General features: G+C 39.9%; 1 protein-coding gene across 1 annotated transcript in view; it reads left to right on the top strand.

Moving 5' to 3' along the window:
• AP3D1 (adaptor related protein complex 3 subunit delta 1) overlaps positions 1–17,537 on the top strand; it is a 77,463-nt gene extending 59,926 nt beyond the window's left edge. Inside the window, exons 20-33 of the mRNA XM_069962497.1 lie at positions 2,099–2,298; positions 3,733–3,806; positions 4,843–5,008; positions 5,399–5,518; positions 5,688–5,735; positions 8,773–8,874; positions 9,785–9,967; positions 10,090–10,137; positions 11,238–11,427; positions 11,651–11,739; positions 12,534–12,619; positions 14,670–14,791; positions 15,078–15,157; positions 15,452–17,537. Coding sequence (XP_069818598.1) covers positions 2,099–2,298; positions 3,733–3,806; positions 4,843–5,008; positions 5,399–5,518; positions 5,688–5,735; positions 8,773–8,874; positions 9,785–9,967; positions 10,090–10,137; positions 11,238–11,427; positions 11,651–11,739; positions 12,534–12,619; positions 14,670–14,791; positions 15,078–15,157; positions 15,452–15,547 — 1,604 coding nt within the window. The 3' untranslated portion in view covers positions 15,548–17,537. The remainder of the gene's footprint in view (positions 1–2,098; positions 2,299–3,732; positions 3,807–4,842; positions 5,009–5,398; positions 5,519–5,687; positions 5,736–8,772; positions 8,875–9,784; positions 9,968–10,089; positions 10,138–11,237; positions 11,428–11,650; positions 11,740–12,533; positions 12,620–14,669; positions 14,792–15,077; positions 15,158–15,451) is intronic.
• Positions 17,538–17,917: the final 380 nt, after the last annotated feature.

Genomic DNA, 17,917 nt, shown 5'->3' with positions numbered 1-17,917 from the left:
CATTTTCTTAAATTGTACCATTACAAAGTATTTAAAAAATAAGCATTGTTTTGTTGCATTAGCCATAAGTTGGTTTAAGGCCCTATTTCACAGGTCGTTTAGAGGAGCAAACGAGCGCTCTCAGCGCTCGTTTGCTCCTCATTCCCCGCTCGCTGCCGCCGCTATTCAGCGCGACAGCAGCAAGCGTGTGAGTGCGAGAGGGGCGTCGGGGAGCTGCGGGAGGGCTGCCCTGGTGATCGCTGATCGTCCGGGCAGCCCATAGGATACAGCAGCGTCTGCTGCCGATGCTCCTATTCAAAAGAGCGACGGCAGCAGATCGTTGCTGTATCAGTCGCTTGTTTTTCAACATGTTGAAAAACAAGCGACTGCAACGATCAGCCGACATGAACGATGTCGGCTGATCGTTGCACTCTATTCCACGGGACGATTATCGTCTGTAGCGGCCGATATCGGCCGAATACGGATGATAATCGTTCCGTGGAATAGGGCCTTGCTGCTCAACTGCTGTTGAGCTCCTAAAACTCCCCTCCATTGTGCACGGCTATTTGTTTGTATCATTTGACAGGACCAGAGCTTGGCTGTTTGCCACCAGCTCTCACACAGGGACTTCCTTTCCCTTTGTTATCTAAACAGTCACACAAGATGAACTACTCGGTTGTTTGCAACCACAGTGATCATTTATAACCATGCTTTTATGTCCAGATTTGATTATTACAGGGACTTGACTATCTAAATGCTTTAGCTGATTTCTGGAACCATTTTTGATACAGGTTTACAGTGTAATTTCTCCTGTAAATAAAACACCTTTTAAGACCATACCTTTTTCATGCAATACATGTTAAGGGTGCCTTCACACCTATCTGATCCGCAGCAGATCTCGCGCTGTGAGTTTGCAGTGAGGTCCGCTGCGGGTCCAGTCCCATTCATTTCTATAGAGAACATACAGCGGGATTGACATCCCGCTGTGAGTATGTGCTTTAACCCCCTGTCGCCCGCATCCTGTAGACCCACAGCCCCTCCCCCAAGAGCATACATTACCTGCTCTAGCGACGCGCCTGCATGTCAGGCTCCCGGCTCTGGTCCCGCTCAGCCTATCAGTGCTGCTTTGCACTGATTGACTGAGTGGGGCCAGAGCCGGGATCCCGACATGCAGCCGCGTCGCCAGAGCAGGTAATGTATGATCTCGGGGGCTACAGGTGGCGGGGCTGCGGGGGACAGGGGGTTAAAGCACATACTCATAGCGGGATGTCAATCCCGCTATGAGTATGTTCTCTATAGAAATGAATGGGACTGGATCCGCAGCGGATCTCGCAGCGTGAGATCCGCTGCGGATCCGGTAGGTGTGAAGGCACCGTAAGTTTTATTATAGAGTATGCAATTTTGAGTGGGTAAGAAAATAGAGCGGCCTAGCAGAAGTATATCACCCTCTCTATGGATCAGTAAAAGCGTGTATGCAGGGCTAATGAACAGGCATGGTTTTGTGGAATCGGGATAGTTTAGGTGCTAGGCATAGGTAGGCATAACTATTCTGTGCCCAGAAGCCTGTAAACCTTAATAAACAATTTGCTGACAATTGTCTCTCCTATCCTCCTCATATGCATGTTTGGCATAGCCACAATGTATGCTGCTTTTTTCTTTTGTTTTGCTTGTCAACTGCTACAATTAACTTTAATTTTTTCTATTTTTATCAACATTCAAGTTTACAAATTTAGGCCGGGTTCTGACTACGGAATTTGCGCGGATAAATTCCAGTGGATTCAGTGGCTAGTATGCGCTCACGGCCGTGTGCCTTTCCGCCGGCTCTATAGACACCATTCTATGGGCGGCCCGATTCCGCTATGCGCCGAAAGAGGAGGCACACGGCCATTAGCGTGTACTAGCGACGGAATCCGCCAGACGTTATCCGTGCAGATTCCGTAGTCTGAACCCACCCTTAGAATATTTGTAACTAAGGAACATTCGAAAAAGTCACATCAGCGATTTTTAATTTTTTTTAAGATTCGGATCTGGATGTTCACCTTTAATATTCATGTTCAGGAACATTTAAATGTTTGTTTTGTATTAGCCGTTTACAGATTTGCATAATTTTTATTATCAGGGATGCCGAATTCTGACCAATATGTGAAGCTGGAGGAGGAACGAAGGACCAAACAGCGCCAGGAGAAGGATAAGAAAAGGAAGAAAGAAAAAGACAAGAAAAGTGGAAAGACTAGGAGACACAAATCTGTTCACACTGAGAGTGATGAGGACATAGCCCCTGCCCATCATGTGGACATCATCACTGAGGAGATGCCAGAGGTTGGATACTTTATTAATCAATGTACACTGGAACAGATCTAAACCTCATAAATATATAAACACTCACGGTAACTACACCACACAAAAAGAAACCTCCCTGGAAGCACAGTTTAGCGTGCAGCATTGCAGCTAACGCTCGGGAACTGGGATACTGAGTTCCATGCATGGCAGCCCGACCCTATGTGTGAGCTGTATCTCTCCACACATTATGGCAGTGACCCTTTAAAAAGTTCAGATCTTAAAGCGTAACTGTCATTTCAGGGTCATTTTTTTGAAAACATTAAATATCTATAGTACAAGCAATTTTAAGAAACTCTGTAATAGGTTTTATAAACCAAAAGAGTTTCCTTCTGTACTGAAAAAGCAATCTCCCAGCCTCCCCCCTCACTTCAGAAGAAGCAGGATTTCTGTGTCCATTATGTGGCTATGGAGAGGGGAGGGGCTGTTAGGAGTGACTGAGCACGGAGCAGTCTTGCAAAGCACAACACCCTGCAATCTTCTCCCAGTAAGTTTATAGATAAGCACTGACCTTTTTGACCCCTGAATCCAGCGTTTTAGGTGCCCAGACAGTCTACAAACAGCTGACCTTCATGTCACCTCTTCCTGCTCCCTCATCTCCCTCGGCCCCTCCCCCCTCCATAAGGATAGAATGGAGAGAGCAGAGCCGTCTTCACTGGCTTCTCTGTAATGAAGACTGATTTACCTGATAATGCACAGATAAGAAGTCAGGGGGGGGGGGAGGCTGGGAAATTGCTTCTTGAGTACAGAAGGAGGCTTTTTTGGCTGATAAAAATAGTTACAGAGTTTCTTAAAATCGCTTATACTACTGATTTCTGCAATAAAAAAAAATTACAGTTACGCTTTAAGACAATCAAATTGCTTGTTTCAAATTTGTTTAGGGTATTGCTGAACTATGATCCATCAGTTCAGTTTCAGTCAGTTGCTAGTGAAATTAAGATACAGGGCAGACATAATTATAACCACATGCAGTTTTTATCATAGAGACTAAATCTACAGAACTGTGCAAAAGCAAAAAACTTTATTAAATCTTGTTGTCCGCTGTCAGCATTGTCACCTATCCTCAGGGTAGGTAATGTATGATCATTGAGGTCCCCACTGATCAAGGGAATTGCAATCTCCTAATTCCCCAGGTAAATGGACCTTTTAGTACTTATGTGTGACTGCTGCTTCATTCACAGTGAGTTGATCAGAGATAGTATTTATGGCTGTATCACTGTCAGCCCTGTTGTCTGTAAATGAAGCTGTGGTCATGCTGATGCTCTACCACTCCAGTCACAAAGGATTTGGGACCCCCGATTGTGCGGGTCAATTGTGCCTCCTGTAGGCTGCATAAATTCTACTTCTTTTTTTCACACTAGGCCTTAGGCACAATATATTGTCTAATTTTTTTTTTATTAACTTTGTTTATTTTAGAATGCCCTTCCCAGTGATGACGACGACAAAGACCCAAATGATCCCTACAGAGCACTGGATATAGATTTAGACAAGTACGTGACCTTTATGTGTACATATTTTTGGGCTGGATCTTTGTTCGCTTAGTTTGGGACAGTTAGGAATGTGTTATTGAAGTCTAAAATGTAAATATCAAACTTAAAGGGGTAGTGCGGCGGTAAAGAATTATTCACAGAATAACACACATTACAAAGTTATACAACTTTTAAACGCTTTTAAACGCTGCGTTTAAGTGTGAGACTGTCTTATTGGGATCCCCTCAGTTTGACTGCAGGGGTCCAGATTATTCTTCCAGAGGTCGCATAACTACATTTGTTCAGTCAGCTCAGCGTTTCTTCTCATTAGTAGATAGCAGATAACACTGATCAAACCTATGTAATGGTATAGCATTGACCAGTGTTACAATCTAATGATTGCATGTAGTAATCCCCTGGAACAGTTCTTGGATCCACAAAAGAAGAGACTGTGCCTTTCATCCGCAGTTCATCAGCAAGGACCTAGGACCTTTTTTTTTTTTTTTTTTTTTTTTTTCTAGAGAATTTTTTTTTGTAATTTTTTTAAAATTTAACGTTAAGAAGATGAATTAATAATAAATCCTACGTGAACATGAAATAAAGATGTGTGTGTGTGTGTGCACACATGGGTGGGTTGTAGGCGGGGTGCCATCATGGGCTTCAAGGGAAAGCAATTACCAGTTAGTCATTTATGTTTTCCCCCTTGCCCTGTGATGGCACTGGAGACTGCCCCTTCATCCTCATTTTTTTGTTTCCCTGACTTTGGAGCGGTAGGCACATTACCCACCTCTCCACAGAAAGAAGCCCGGGACTGGGGCAGCAAAAGATTTTGGTTATGCTGAGAAACACACCCGGGGTGTGCACTTCTTCACCTCCTACCACTGCAAGCTCTATGCAGAGCAGCAGTTCTCTCGCTCAATCTCAATTGTGAATGAGACAAATAGCGAATTAAAAGTGACCTATTGAGATCAAACTGTGCTATGGTACCTACAGATTAAGATCTCATTTTTGATAGTAAAACTGATGCAATGTCAGTAACATAGTCTTTGTTTTCTAGGCCTTTAGCTGATACAGAGAAACTTCCAGTTCAAAGGCACCGAAATACAGATGACCTAAAATCTCCTGAAAATGATGCCTCCACATTAGAGCAAAAAGTTAAAAAGCCGAGCAAGAAGGAGAAAAAACAACCCGAGTCTGACAGAGTGAAGAAGAAAGATAAGAAGGTGGTTAGCCATACTAACCTCTGTTCATGTTGCCTCCCCTCTTCTTATAATTTACAGTTTATAATCATTGGAGAAGCAGTAGGCAAAGTGTTAGTTGGGTAACGTGTTTACTATATCCCTTTTAAAATGTGTGTCATCCAAATAGACATTTTTAGACAGACCTTATAACGACGTTTATCCCTGAGGGTCCATATGTAGGATCCATATGTTAAAATCCAACATGTCTTAACCTTGCTGTCCTAATATACAGTAGGTTGTCCACAAATCCAGCTGTGCTAGCAGGACATGTGATGTAGTCCCTCCTTTGCATCCTTACTTCATATACTTAGAGTATTTTCTTCTGTTGTACACAAGGCATCATTTTAAGTGTGTTTTTTATCCTTCTGACAGAAAAGTAAAGAGAAAGAAGAAAAGACTAAACGCAAAAAATCTACCACCAAGGAAGCCAGGGAAGATGAAGCAGAGGTAAAGGATGAAGAGGCAAAATCACAGAAAACAACTCCAGCAGATGTAAGTACAATGAGACTGTCTATTTGTGTACTTTTCATTACTAAAGTAAGGTTCAGAGCTAAGTGTTTTTACTTGGCGTGTAGATGAATGATACCTATATATCAATCACATTTATATGTTATCTATTCATGTCCTTATAGTGTTTTTTCTTTTAAATCAATTTTGACAGGACATGGATTTCTGGCTTGCTAGCTCTCAGATGCCACCACAGGAACAGGTTTGTTGTAATTGGAGAAGTGTCAAAATGTTTGCCCTTTCAGCTCCCTGATCAAATTAAACATACCTTAGAGTTCTACTTTGTTGTGAGCAGGTGCAATACACCATTTTACCCCGACATTTCCACCCCTTCTGAGAAATATTTATCTGGCGCTCTGCAGTTATGAGCGAATTCACTTTAGAGCACAGCCCCAATATTCATGAGAAGAGGCAAGCCAGTCGGTGCACTGAGGGTGGTAGTCTCGCTCCCAGTGCACTAAATTGCCTCAATTACGTTACTAATAAACTACAAAGTTCACAAAAAAAGGATCAAGGTAAGAAAATTTACTTCATCCAGGATGACGCGGCCATGTCATCAGCTGCTCAGCTGCGATTGGCTGAGCACAGTTATGCTCAGCCAATCGCGGCTGAGCTTCGGATGACGCTGCAGAGGGCGGCCGGCACTCGGGAAGATCCGCCGCCCGCCCGAAGAAGACGTCACTGCTGAGGATCGGAGACCGTGGTCGGCACGTGACAGGTGAGTATAGCGCACCACACTTCCGGGTACATGGGTGGGGGTGGTGGGACACGGGGAAGGGGGCCATTCACAGACATAACATACATTACAAAGTTGTATAACTTTGTAATGTGTGTTATTCTGTGAATAATTTTTTAGCGCCGGACAACCCCTTTAAGGTCCGATGAGATACCCGTACGTCATTGCTATCAGCAGCTGTGGACCGTGGCTATTAGTGGGCGCAGCTGAACGCCACTCCCATATAAAACTGAGACAGAGGTCTTATCTCGGCCAGAGATGTCAGCAGAGAGCAGCGTGTCAGACTGAAAATAAAACATTATTTACTGCAGGACGTATAGGAGCTAATAAGTATGGGAAGCATAGCTTAAGCATAGGGGGTATAGACCAAAAAATAAAAGCCTTATAAGGATAGTAATAGAGCTATTTTAAGAATTTTTTTAAACTATTTTATTTCGGATAAAATATAAGTTGATTATCGTTGTAATTGTACTAACTTGAGGAACATAGACATGTTAGTTTTACATAGGGTGAATGGTGTAATCTGGAACCCCCAGAAATGAAAAAATTGGTCTTTTTATTTCAGTTTCACAGAGCTAATAATTTTTCCTGGTTTCACAACATATTTTATGGTAAAATGAAATCTGCTGTTGCAAAGTACAATTGGTGTCACAAACAATAAGGGCACATGTGGGTCTGTAGGTGACAAATTGCAAGCACTATGACCTTTTAAACATGAGGAGGAAAAAGTAAAGGCAAAACTTGGCTCAGCACTTAAAGGGTTAAGGAGAACGGCAACAGAGAGCGAGGATGATTATTTTATTACTTTGCAAATCGGCCAAGAGATGGGAAATACACAATATACCAGTGATATATATATATATATAATAAATTAGTAACACCCCCACACCCCTCCTTGACCTTTTTAATAAATAGTTCACTGAATATGATATAGTACTTAAAACACAAAACAAAAATGAGAGGAAAAAATTATTATTCCATATAGCAAGCATATGGACACATGTGTAACACAATTTTTTTCAATTGTTACGATCTAGATCCTACAAATTCAACACAGAGAGTCCAATTTATTTCCACAGTGTAGAAATGAACAGTTGGTCGACATCAATTTGATGTCATTTAATAAAACCAGGTCACAGGATGCAAAGTAGCAGACATTTTACAATAAATAACCTTCTTCAAGGCCGGTGCATTTTGATAGCCCCAGTAGTATTCCATTCAGTCAAATACATGTTGAATTATCCCCCCCCCCCAATCCTGGTAATTAACATTTTATTTTTATACGTGCCATTTTCATTTCAGTTTCCTTCCTCTAGTTCTGAACCTGCAGCTTTGTGCTTACACAGCTCACACAGTTTTCACTCTTTGCATCTTCCATCTCCCCTTCCAAAATGGGACCTGGTTTTATTAAATCGCATCTATCAAGCTGATGTCACAACCCGCTCCTTTCTGTATTGTTGAAGTACATTGGACTATTTTTGTGTGGCTTGCAGAGCTTCATGACTATTTAGATCATAAGAATTGACAAAATAATGCTCCATGTGTGAGAAGATGGCAAGTGTCTGTATTCTCACTATATGGAGTAATTACTTTTTCCTCTCCTCTTTTTTGTTTTTTTAGATACTAGTGTTCTGAGGACTATATCTTATTCTGTAGACCAGAAAGTGTCAAACTCAGGCCCTCCAGCTGTTTTAAAACTACAATTCCCATCATGCCTGGACAGCTAAAGCTGAGTTAGACATCCTTGCTGTAGACTGTGGGTGACTAGCACATACCCCTTTGTTACAACTTTACTAAAACAAGCGCAATTTTATCCCCATTGATTAAAGGGGCAGTTCAGTAAAATGTATTCTTTTTAATTCAACTGATGCCAGAAAGTGCCATTTAAGATTTGTAATTTACTTCTATTAAATCTATCTCAAGTCTTCCATCAGCTGCTGTATGTCCTGCAGGAAGTGGTGTATTCCAGTCTGGAGAGCAGGAATGGTTTTCTGTGGTGATTTGCTACTGCTCTGAACAGTTCCTGTCAGAGGTGGTATCCAGGGAAATGTGTCATACTGGAAAGAATACACCACTTCCTGTAGGACATACAGCAACTGATAAGTACTGGAAGACTGGAGATTTTTTTTAATAGAAGTAAATTAGCAGAGCTTCATTACACATGTGGCCTCCCCCTCAGCCATCAAGGGGACATTCCTGACAGTATCAAAAAGATACTTTCCAGGTGCACCAGCAAAGATACAGGCCCCAGCCCCTTTTTCAGAATTCATCTCTCACCATTCTGATTCCTAGCATATCAGACATGACATGCCCCAGGCTTGCAAAACGGAATGTATCAATAAATATATAGGTTTAGCACAGTCACACCTAAATTTCTTTTTCAGAGTTTTTGAAATATGCTTGAAATGAATGCCATCTTTGTGTTGTAACATGATATTACTATTCGCACACCATACTGTATATGTAGTATTTCCTGAATATAAGAGCAGCTTTTCCCTAACAGAACCAATCCAACCAGAGCCTACAAGAAGTAATTACGACTGGGGAAGAGCCAGAGGAGCTCCCAAAAGCAGAAGAGGAAAGGAACCAGGAAGAACCAGAAAAGGTTATCATTGTCACGTTATATTCACATGCTGGACAGCCCTGTAGCTGTGTGCAGGCTCCGCCCTCGCCTTGCTGTAGCTGTGTGCAGGCTCCGCCCTCGCCTTGCTGTAGCTGTGTGCAGGCTCCGCCCTCGCCTTGCTGTAGCTGTGTGCAGGCTCCGCCCTCGCCTTGCTGTAGCTGTGTGCAGGCTCCGCCCTCGCCTTGCTGTAGCTGTGTGCAGGCTCCGCCCTCGCCTAGCTGTAGCTGTGTGCAGGCTCCGCCCTCGCCTTGCTGTAGCTGTGTGCAGGCTCCGCCCTCGCCTAGCTGTAGCTGTGTGCAGGCTCCGCCCTCGCCTAGCTGTAGCTGTGTGCAGGCTCCTCCCATTCCTTTGCCTATGCCCTCTCAGCTCCTGACAGAGACAGAGCTGTCCTGATCCATAGTGCTGTATATAGCAGCCAATCAGTTTCAGCAGTCTGCTTCTCTCTTACTATAACACACACTTCTGCCCTAGCTCTCACTATTCATCTGTGCACACACTCTAATCCTGGTGTCTGTACTCATTTGTTTTGATATACTGTGAGGTATCAGGATAGCATATGTTTGAATAGAAAGACATTATTACAATATAATACAATAATTTAGTATTTTTTTTCCTTTGTCTCATTACTGTCTTTTTTTTTCCCTTTCTATTTTACAACTGTAACTGTATACTCCCCAATGTATATGTTTCTGACAGAATCTAAATGTATACATTCAGCATCACCAGTAATCTGAGCTGCCTTAACAGTGTACAGCTGAATATATTTGCTGGGCTGGATGCTGAACTGTTCACAGATCAGTAATATACAATGTTTTCTCATGAATACTTTTAAAATAGTGGTGTGTATTAGATAAGTGATTAGATAATATTGTATATATTTGTCATTTGGTAGAAATCTCATCGACACAAGAAAAAACACAAGAAGGAAAAGGATGACCCAAAGGAGGATAAGAAATCTCGAAAGAAGAAACACCACCACTACCACCATCATCATCATCACCACAATGAATCTCATGAGGATGATCATTCAGAGTCTGTTCATAATGGGACATTAGATGAAGACGAGCCTTTACCAGTAAGGATATATGGACCGATATATAGCATAACCTAAAGGATTATTCTAATTATCTTGAATCTGTTGTTCTTACAATAGTGCATGGGGTAATTTTCATTTTTATATATATTTTTTTTTTATAGCCAATGTCCAGTTACCAGCTTTTAGCTGAAAACAAATATATTAAAATGGTAAGTAAAATGGTGCTAAATTTGTATTAAGACAATGAAAATGGTATTAAAAGCATTACTTGAACTGACAAACTTTAAATCACATGTCCCATCTGGGAAGAGCACGCTTCTATTTCCACTTGGCTTTTCTAATTGTACATTCATGATTATTTTAGTATTTAGTGCCGAACTGTCAGGTCTGTGCTTGTTTGCTCCTTGTTCCCCACTCACTGTCAGCGATGACAGCAAGCGGGAGGGGGGGGGCAATTGACAGCAGAGCGATGGCCAGTGGGCGGCCTGTATTGTTATCGGTAAATGGTTGATGTTTGCTGAACGTTGCCTTTCAGCAATGGCCATTACACAAAGTGATTATCGTCCAGAAGGGCCGGTAGTTGGCCAAGTACTTTCTTCGTGTAATAGTACCCTAAGGCTGGTACATCTAGAGTATGATTTGAAACTGTTCCTCTTCGCACTCATTATACTAATGAGCATACATAAGTCCAATGTCCATAGGAAATCACTGACTAGGTCACATACCTATGAAAATGAAACAGGACCTATGGCAGTTTGTCCCTATTTTACAGAACACTGCCAGCACAACAGTGTACTCATTAGTACTGAAATGAAAGGGAATCTGTCACGTTTGTACCAGGTATAGAGCTGCAGATAGGTGAAGGGGAGATAAAACAAATGATACATTTGTCTTTGGTGATGGCATAAAATTACATTTTTTTCTTGGAAGGTGAGGTTTGCCACAGAAGCGATGCTGCGCCACAGCATGCATGCCCCTTTCCTCCCACACCCTTCCTGTCATGACTGACTTATGTACAGGGCTGAGCCTCCAGCTTGTGCGTCTATTAGTCAAGGCAGTGAGCGGTGGGGAAGGAAGTGTGCATGCTGTGGCTCAGCATCACTTCTGTGGCACCTCACCTTCCAAGGAAAAATGCAGTTGGCAAAGACAAAGTCATCCAAAAAGAAAAAATAAATCACTAAATCTGAGCAATGATAAAACTGAAAAAAATCTCTTCACCTTTGACAATCAGTTGACAGTCTTATATTTGTAAATACTGTTGCAAATATTTTTTCTTTTTGTAATAGTCTGAACTTTGTCCTAATTACAGATGTATGACATTCAAGGAGATTTGCAGAAAGAAAGTCAGGTCACAGTCTCCATCATCTTAGAAAACCACAGTCAAAGCTTCCTTAAAAATATGGAGCTTAATGTTTTAGACTCTTTAAATACCAAAATGCAAAGGCCAGAAGGATCTTCTGTACATGATGGAATACCTATTCCTTTTCAGTTGCCTCCAGGTAATTTTTTTTTAAATCTTGTGGCAGCATCTGTGTTAATCCTGTGGGCACCCACTTTCCTACTGTTGGCTATTGGCCTGTTGAGGTTGTTCTTTGCTAAAATAAACATGAGTTATGGAATAAAATCTGAATAATAGTCTTCCCAGTTTTATACTTGGGTGACTATACAGTGATTTAGGAAAGCACAGACATGATTGACTGATGATTGTATGCTTTAATCCAGGCGTCTCAAATGAAGCTCAGTTTGTGTTCACTGTCCAAAGTATTGTAATGCCCCAAAAGCTGAAAGGAACGTTGGCGTTCATAGTAAAGGTAAGTTCTGTTTAATTTCACTATGACAGTTACAGCGTCAGTTTGCAGCACTTTTTGGAATATTCATGTAAATCTAGTATTGGGTTATTTAGCACTGGGGATTTTATCTTAAAGTATAAATGTTTGTGTAAAGTTACTTTATAGGTAGTGAATCTGTCACTCTTCCTCTAGCAATCTGTTTAATTCCTTTAGGCTCTTTGCTGTCAGTTTGCTGTATATTCCCGATGCATAAAGCAAACATACCCATAGACCCCAATGACCCAATAGAGGCCAGTCAACTATAATTTTGTCCTCTGTTTCAGTGTTTTTCCTATGAGCTTTGCATATTTCTGCTGGATGGAATAGCATAGACCTCTGTTCCACAGGAAGGGGTCATGTAAAAAAAAAAAAAAAAAAAAGTACACCATGCAGTATATGTTTATTAGTTTTAATGTAGTATATGTAAGACTTATGCTCCGCCCAGATAGCACAATCTGCAAATGATAATAGATCGCTTTTACTGGAACAAGCACCATGGCGTAAGATATAAAATAAGGTATGAAAACTGCTAAATGTACCCTTTACACCTGTGTAGAGAAGTCATAATGCAAAAAGGGGGGGGGGACAATGTCACTTTAAGTAGTATGTATTTCTGTGACTGAGTAGACATCTTCATGCTGTAGATAATATTGGTATGCTCTGGTCCATTTCCAAAGAGCAGAATTTTGTATTTCCAATTAAAAAAATAAATTATGTTCTCCAAAGCAATTGCTTTGCTTGCTAACACTTTTTGTGTGTGTGTGTTTCTACCTAAGGATGATGAAGGCTCTTCCCATGAAAAGTTAGATTTCAAAATCAGTTTCAGCTGTTCCTCCTATTTAATTATGACCCCTTGTTACAGGTAGGATAAAAAAAATTTTTTATTAACATATTAAAAAATAACCTGTTTAAATGGGGTTTCTGGGCTATTTGGGATTTGCAATGAACAGGGCCAGAAATGGTTGTCTCTGTTTATCTGTAGTAGCCAGACCTAGTTACTGCACCTCAGCTGCCATTCACTTGAACAGGTGCTGAGCCACAGTTACACATCACCACTGCCAAGCAGTGAACAGAGCCAACTGTTTCTGGCATCATTCATGGAGAAGTGCGGGTGTTAGCAACAGGTTGTTCATTATGTTTTACCTGGAAAACCTCCCTAAATCAAATTTTTATGTTTAACATGTATTTTTTAAGATTTTTTTATTTTTATTTTACAATCTTTTTTGAAATCTTGAAATCTTGCAGTTTTATTTAGGCCTCTGTTTTGTACAGATCACTTGCCAGCAGCTGGTAAAAAAAATTGTAAGCAATAAATTCTCTTTAATGTGTTGGGGTTTTAATGTGTGCAGGACTGTTTCAATACGATCGGCCCTGCAGACATTACTGTTCTAAGACCCGGGAATGACAGGCAGCCGCAGTCCCGCAGCTGCCAGTCATTACCCCCCCCCCCCTTAAATGCAGCTATGCACTGCGATAGGACAAGGCATGGCTGCAGGGGTCCCAATCACTTGTATCGGCAGGCGGGGGTAAGCCACTTACTTCCGTCCTGTCAGATCAGCGATCTGTTCATAAAGTCTGCTCTCAGGCAGACTCTATGTGCAGATCGCTGATAATACTGTTGAATGCTATGGGACTTATATATGCAATGCAAAATGTGTTAAAATAGTTTTAAAACACTAATAAAAATGCCTATTAATGATCTATTAAAATGTAAAAATATAGTTTCCGCATAGTGAACAGCGTGAAAAAAACACCCCCTTTTTTATATTAGAAAAATAAAAAAATAAAACAATCTAAATTTTTCTCTTACACCAATATACAAATAAAAAGATCATGGTACAAAAAAATGACACCCCAACCAGCCATGTAGGTGGGGAGAAAAAAGCGCTATGGCTCTTAGAAGGCGGGGAGGAACATTGCATTAATTTGACCCAGACATCCAGGCACCAATGACCTCAGTCATGAAGGGGTTAAATATCTCCAGCTCTAAAGTTGACTTGAAAAAAATGGGTTTTGCTAGAGCATAGCTGAATAAAAAAAAATTCAACAAGAAGTTGAAGTGTACAATAATACTACTGTTACAGAATATTACTAAGCCAAATAATTGCTTGTTGCTGTATAACCACTATGTGGAAATAGCATTAATGTTAATCAGATAAGGACCACGTCGATAATCGCCCCAAACTATTCAGTTATCTCGTTCTTGATCTTTCACAGTAATTCACAGATTTTTGGTCACAGCAAATCCAGAAAATATTGTAATATACGCAAGCAAGCGACCAATAGAAAGTAAAGATCATAGCACAAAAAAATGACACCTCAAACAGCCCTATAGACCAAAAAATAAAAGCGTTTTATAAGCAATTTTTTTTAAAGCAGACAAAATACGTTATATAAGTTGTCTATTGTAATCATACTGACTTGAGGAACGTAAATAATTGTCAGTTTTACCCCAGGGTTTTTCCCAGCTTTGCAGCATTTTTTATGGAAAAATTAAGTCTGTCATTACAAAGTACAATTGGTTTCGCAATAAGTCTCATGTGCGTCTGTAGGTAAAAAATGAAAGTGATATGGCCTTTTAAACACAAGGAGCTCAAAACAATAGTGCAAAAGAGAGGGTGAAAAGCCCGAAATTTTTTTTTCTTTAAAATAAACTGGTTTCAGAAAGTGCCAGAGATTTGTAATTTACTTCTATTAAAAAAATCAAGTCATCCAAGTACTTATCAGCTGCTGTATGTTATATACATATATTTGTAGGACATATAGCAGCAAGTACTGGAAGATTTTTTTTAATAGAAGTAAATTACAAATCTCTGGCACTTTCTGAAACCAGTTTATTTGTAAGAAACAACAACATAACAAATCTGTTGTGATTAAATTGTCCATACTAATACATTGTTCTCTGGTAACAGTGATGCTTTTGCCAAGCTCTTGGAATCAGGAGACCTTAAAATGAGTTCCCTAAAAGTGGAAAATACAAGTCTGTCATTTCATCATCTCTTAGCAAAAATTTGCTTTTATCACCACTTTACAGGTGGGTAATATTTACATTTAATACCATTACATCTGGGATCAAAGGGGTTGTCTTAGGGATAAAAAATTATATGTGGTTAGTGTATTTTAAAAAGGTAGTCTAAAAAATAGAGCAGTAATAACTACAGCTTTGGTATGGCAGATCCAGGGGCTTGAGTTCGGCAAGTGTTACTACTTTCTTATTTTTCCACCACCCCAGCCTTATATGAAAATGTTTTTACCCTAAAGACTACCACTTTAAACTGAGCATTAGAACTCTTGTTAAATTCTGCTGCTTTACATTTTAGTGGTTGAGCGAGTTGATTCTTGTGCATCTATGTACAGCCGGTCAATCCAGGGACATCACACATGCTTACTGGTGAAAAAAGTAAGTATTTTATTTATAATATCTATCTATCTATCTATCTATCTATCTATCTATCTATCTATCTATCTATCTATCTATCTATCTGTATATGTGTGTGTGTACATATAATATGCATTAATGTGTTAATGGTGTGAACAACAAAATCTGTATTCATTCAATTTAGGATCTCCCATGTTAACTGCAGGAATTATTAGGAATGCTACAAATAGATGCCTCCATATCTGACACTTCCCAGAAGATAAAAGATACTAAGGGAATATTTAAAATATATTTTTTCTTTTTTGTTTTTAAAAGGGTGACAAGTCCATATCCATAGATGGAAAATGCAGTGAAGCAGCTCTCCTCAGCAGCCTTCTCAGTGAGATCAAAGCAACCCTATCAGAATCCTGAACAAGAGGGAAGCCTTTCCTCTCGTTTTAACCCCACCTCCTCTCTGCTTCTCCTGCAAGGTGCACTAAGACAGAACTGAAAGTGAAAAGCTGGCAGACAACTGCATGTTCGAGTCTCTCATTGTTGCAGGAGGCCCAATTTTACTGTTCTCTGGAAGTGAAAACTTTTTTAGTGTGCTTAATTTTATTATCAAATGCTGGCCCTTATTGTCTTTTTTTTTTTTAACATCATTCATCCCATAAATTTCCCAGTGCAGCAGTTACACAGCTGTTTTATTGATTGTCACATGACAAATTCATATATACTGCCAAAATGGTATATTGTAATCTAATGAATCTAGTTGGATTCTTCTGCCACTTTTATTATTGGAACTTAGATTTGCTAACATTGGGCTTATATTTATCCCTCCTTGTGTTAAGATGAACATATATGCAACATATGCTGTGGTTTACACAGTATCTATCTAGCAGATTACTAAACAAATAAGTATATAATTTTCTTTACGTACAGTACAGCTGTCCAGCATAGCATGAGGGTGATGAAACACAATTTTTTGCCTTGTTTGCAGTTATGCATGAACTGCTTGTACCAACAGCAAGACCATTCTCCATCTTACTTTTTTGACTTATCTTATTATCACCGTCTTACATGGGATCATAAGTTTTTTGGGGGGGTCTTTTTGTTTTCTTGGCCAGCAAGACATTCCTTAACATAAATTATGAAACTGGAAATTCCATGTTTTGTTTATCTAGAGTGTCTTATATGTGTGTGTTCTTGCTTTTTTGTTTCCTTTTTTGCCCTATTGTGTGTCTTCACTCATTTTGGTTCTCTTATACACAAGTCCGAAATGTGTGCTTTAAAGTCTGCCTGATTACTTACAGATCTGTAACAGCTTTTACCTTCATAGAAACCTATATATCATACTTCAGATGTGAAGGTAAAAGTTGTTTTCTCCTAAATCATGCGAGGACCTTGGAAAATAATTGGTGGTGCCTTAATGTAAGTTCCTAAAATAGGCAAGTGTGTAAAATTATGTATAACCCTAAGTGAAGCTGATCTATCTACTGGAAAGGACTGCAATGTTAAGAGACAGTACGACTATTCTGTACAAAATTGTATGATACGGTTAGAAAATTGTATGATACGGTTAGAAAATAAAGTTACTTATTATTGATTGCATACATGGCCTGTAACCTTTAGTTTGGCAATACATGCTGGTCCTGCCAGGGATTTTTCTTTTAGAACTCTGGAACCCCATGTAATCACTATCAGCAAAGTTCCTTATGGGAGATATTTAAAAAAAAAAAAAAGTAAGTTTAAATGCATTTGAATAAGAATTTAAACACACTGCACCACTCTAAACACTAAACCTGTTCTCTGTACCAAGTGTAATATGGTGGGAACATAGCAACATCTTTCTGGATTATATTTTTATGCTACATTTACAATAGTTTACACAGACCTACTAGAATAAAGCCTCTGAAGAGATTTGACACATTGCCAAGGCCATAAGAGAAAAAAAATCACATTTCTAAAATGTATACCCCAGAGACATTAATAGTCATCTGCTGTGTTGTATAATAATCATTTTGTTGCCTACAATTTGTAAGTAGGTTTACCTTATTTTTATGTACCCACATATAATGTTTGTGAAATTCTCCCTGTTACATATCATACTCCTTTGCACTGCCTTTGGTGTGTTGTATGTCCTGGCCTTCCCCACCGTATTTCTTGGTCTCAGATATATCTCAGAGAAACTCTGTCAAATAAAACATTCTTGTTTTTTGATCCAGCCTTCCCTCTATTATATCCGCATGTAGAATATCCTTTTCTCTAGATTCATGTTTGGTGATTCTTGAAGTTTTCAGTCTGTATGTGTTAAATTTGCTATTCACATTCCCTTAAGGAGGGCAGAGAAAAGGTACTGCAAAAGCTGCTGTAACTGTGTCAAGATGATCCACAATAAAATATGGAAATGGTTATGAATTAATTGTTTTATGCCTGTCTGTATTCATTTGCAAAGATATTGATTGTTACTTAGTACCTTTTCCAAAATGTTTAAACTTTCAGTTGGAGTGTATAGTTTTAAATATACTATCCAAAGCCAGGTCACTGGAATATCATCACCTGATCAATGGAGGAGTCCCTGAGTTTGGTCGCCCGCCAGTAACACCAGCTGAAATGCAGCTATCGTGCCATTTTAGTGTAAGTGACGAGCAGCTCATGTCACTTACCGATCGGGACACCCGCAGTGTGTCTTCTGTGGTCCCAATCGTGCGACCTGACTGCCAGAGGTGTCTTACCTTCCTCCCTTACCTTCCTGCAATCAGGTCTTCAGTCGCCTGATAGAGCCTGCCTGTGGCATGCATG

Source organism: Dendropsophus ebraccatus, chromosome 3 (genome assembly GCF_027789765.1).
Source record: "Dendropsophus ebraccatus isolate aDenEbr1 chromosome 3, aDenEbr1.pat, whole genome shotgun sequence".
NCBI classification, from domain to species: domain Eukaryota; kingdom Metazoa; phylum Chordata; class Amphibia; order Anura; family Hylidae; genus Dendropsophus; species Dendropsophus ebraccatus.
The sequence above is the reverse complement of the archived record's forward strand: the minus strand, read 5'-3'. Positions and strand labels throughout refer to the sequence as shown.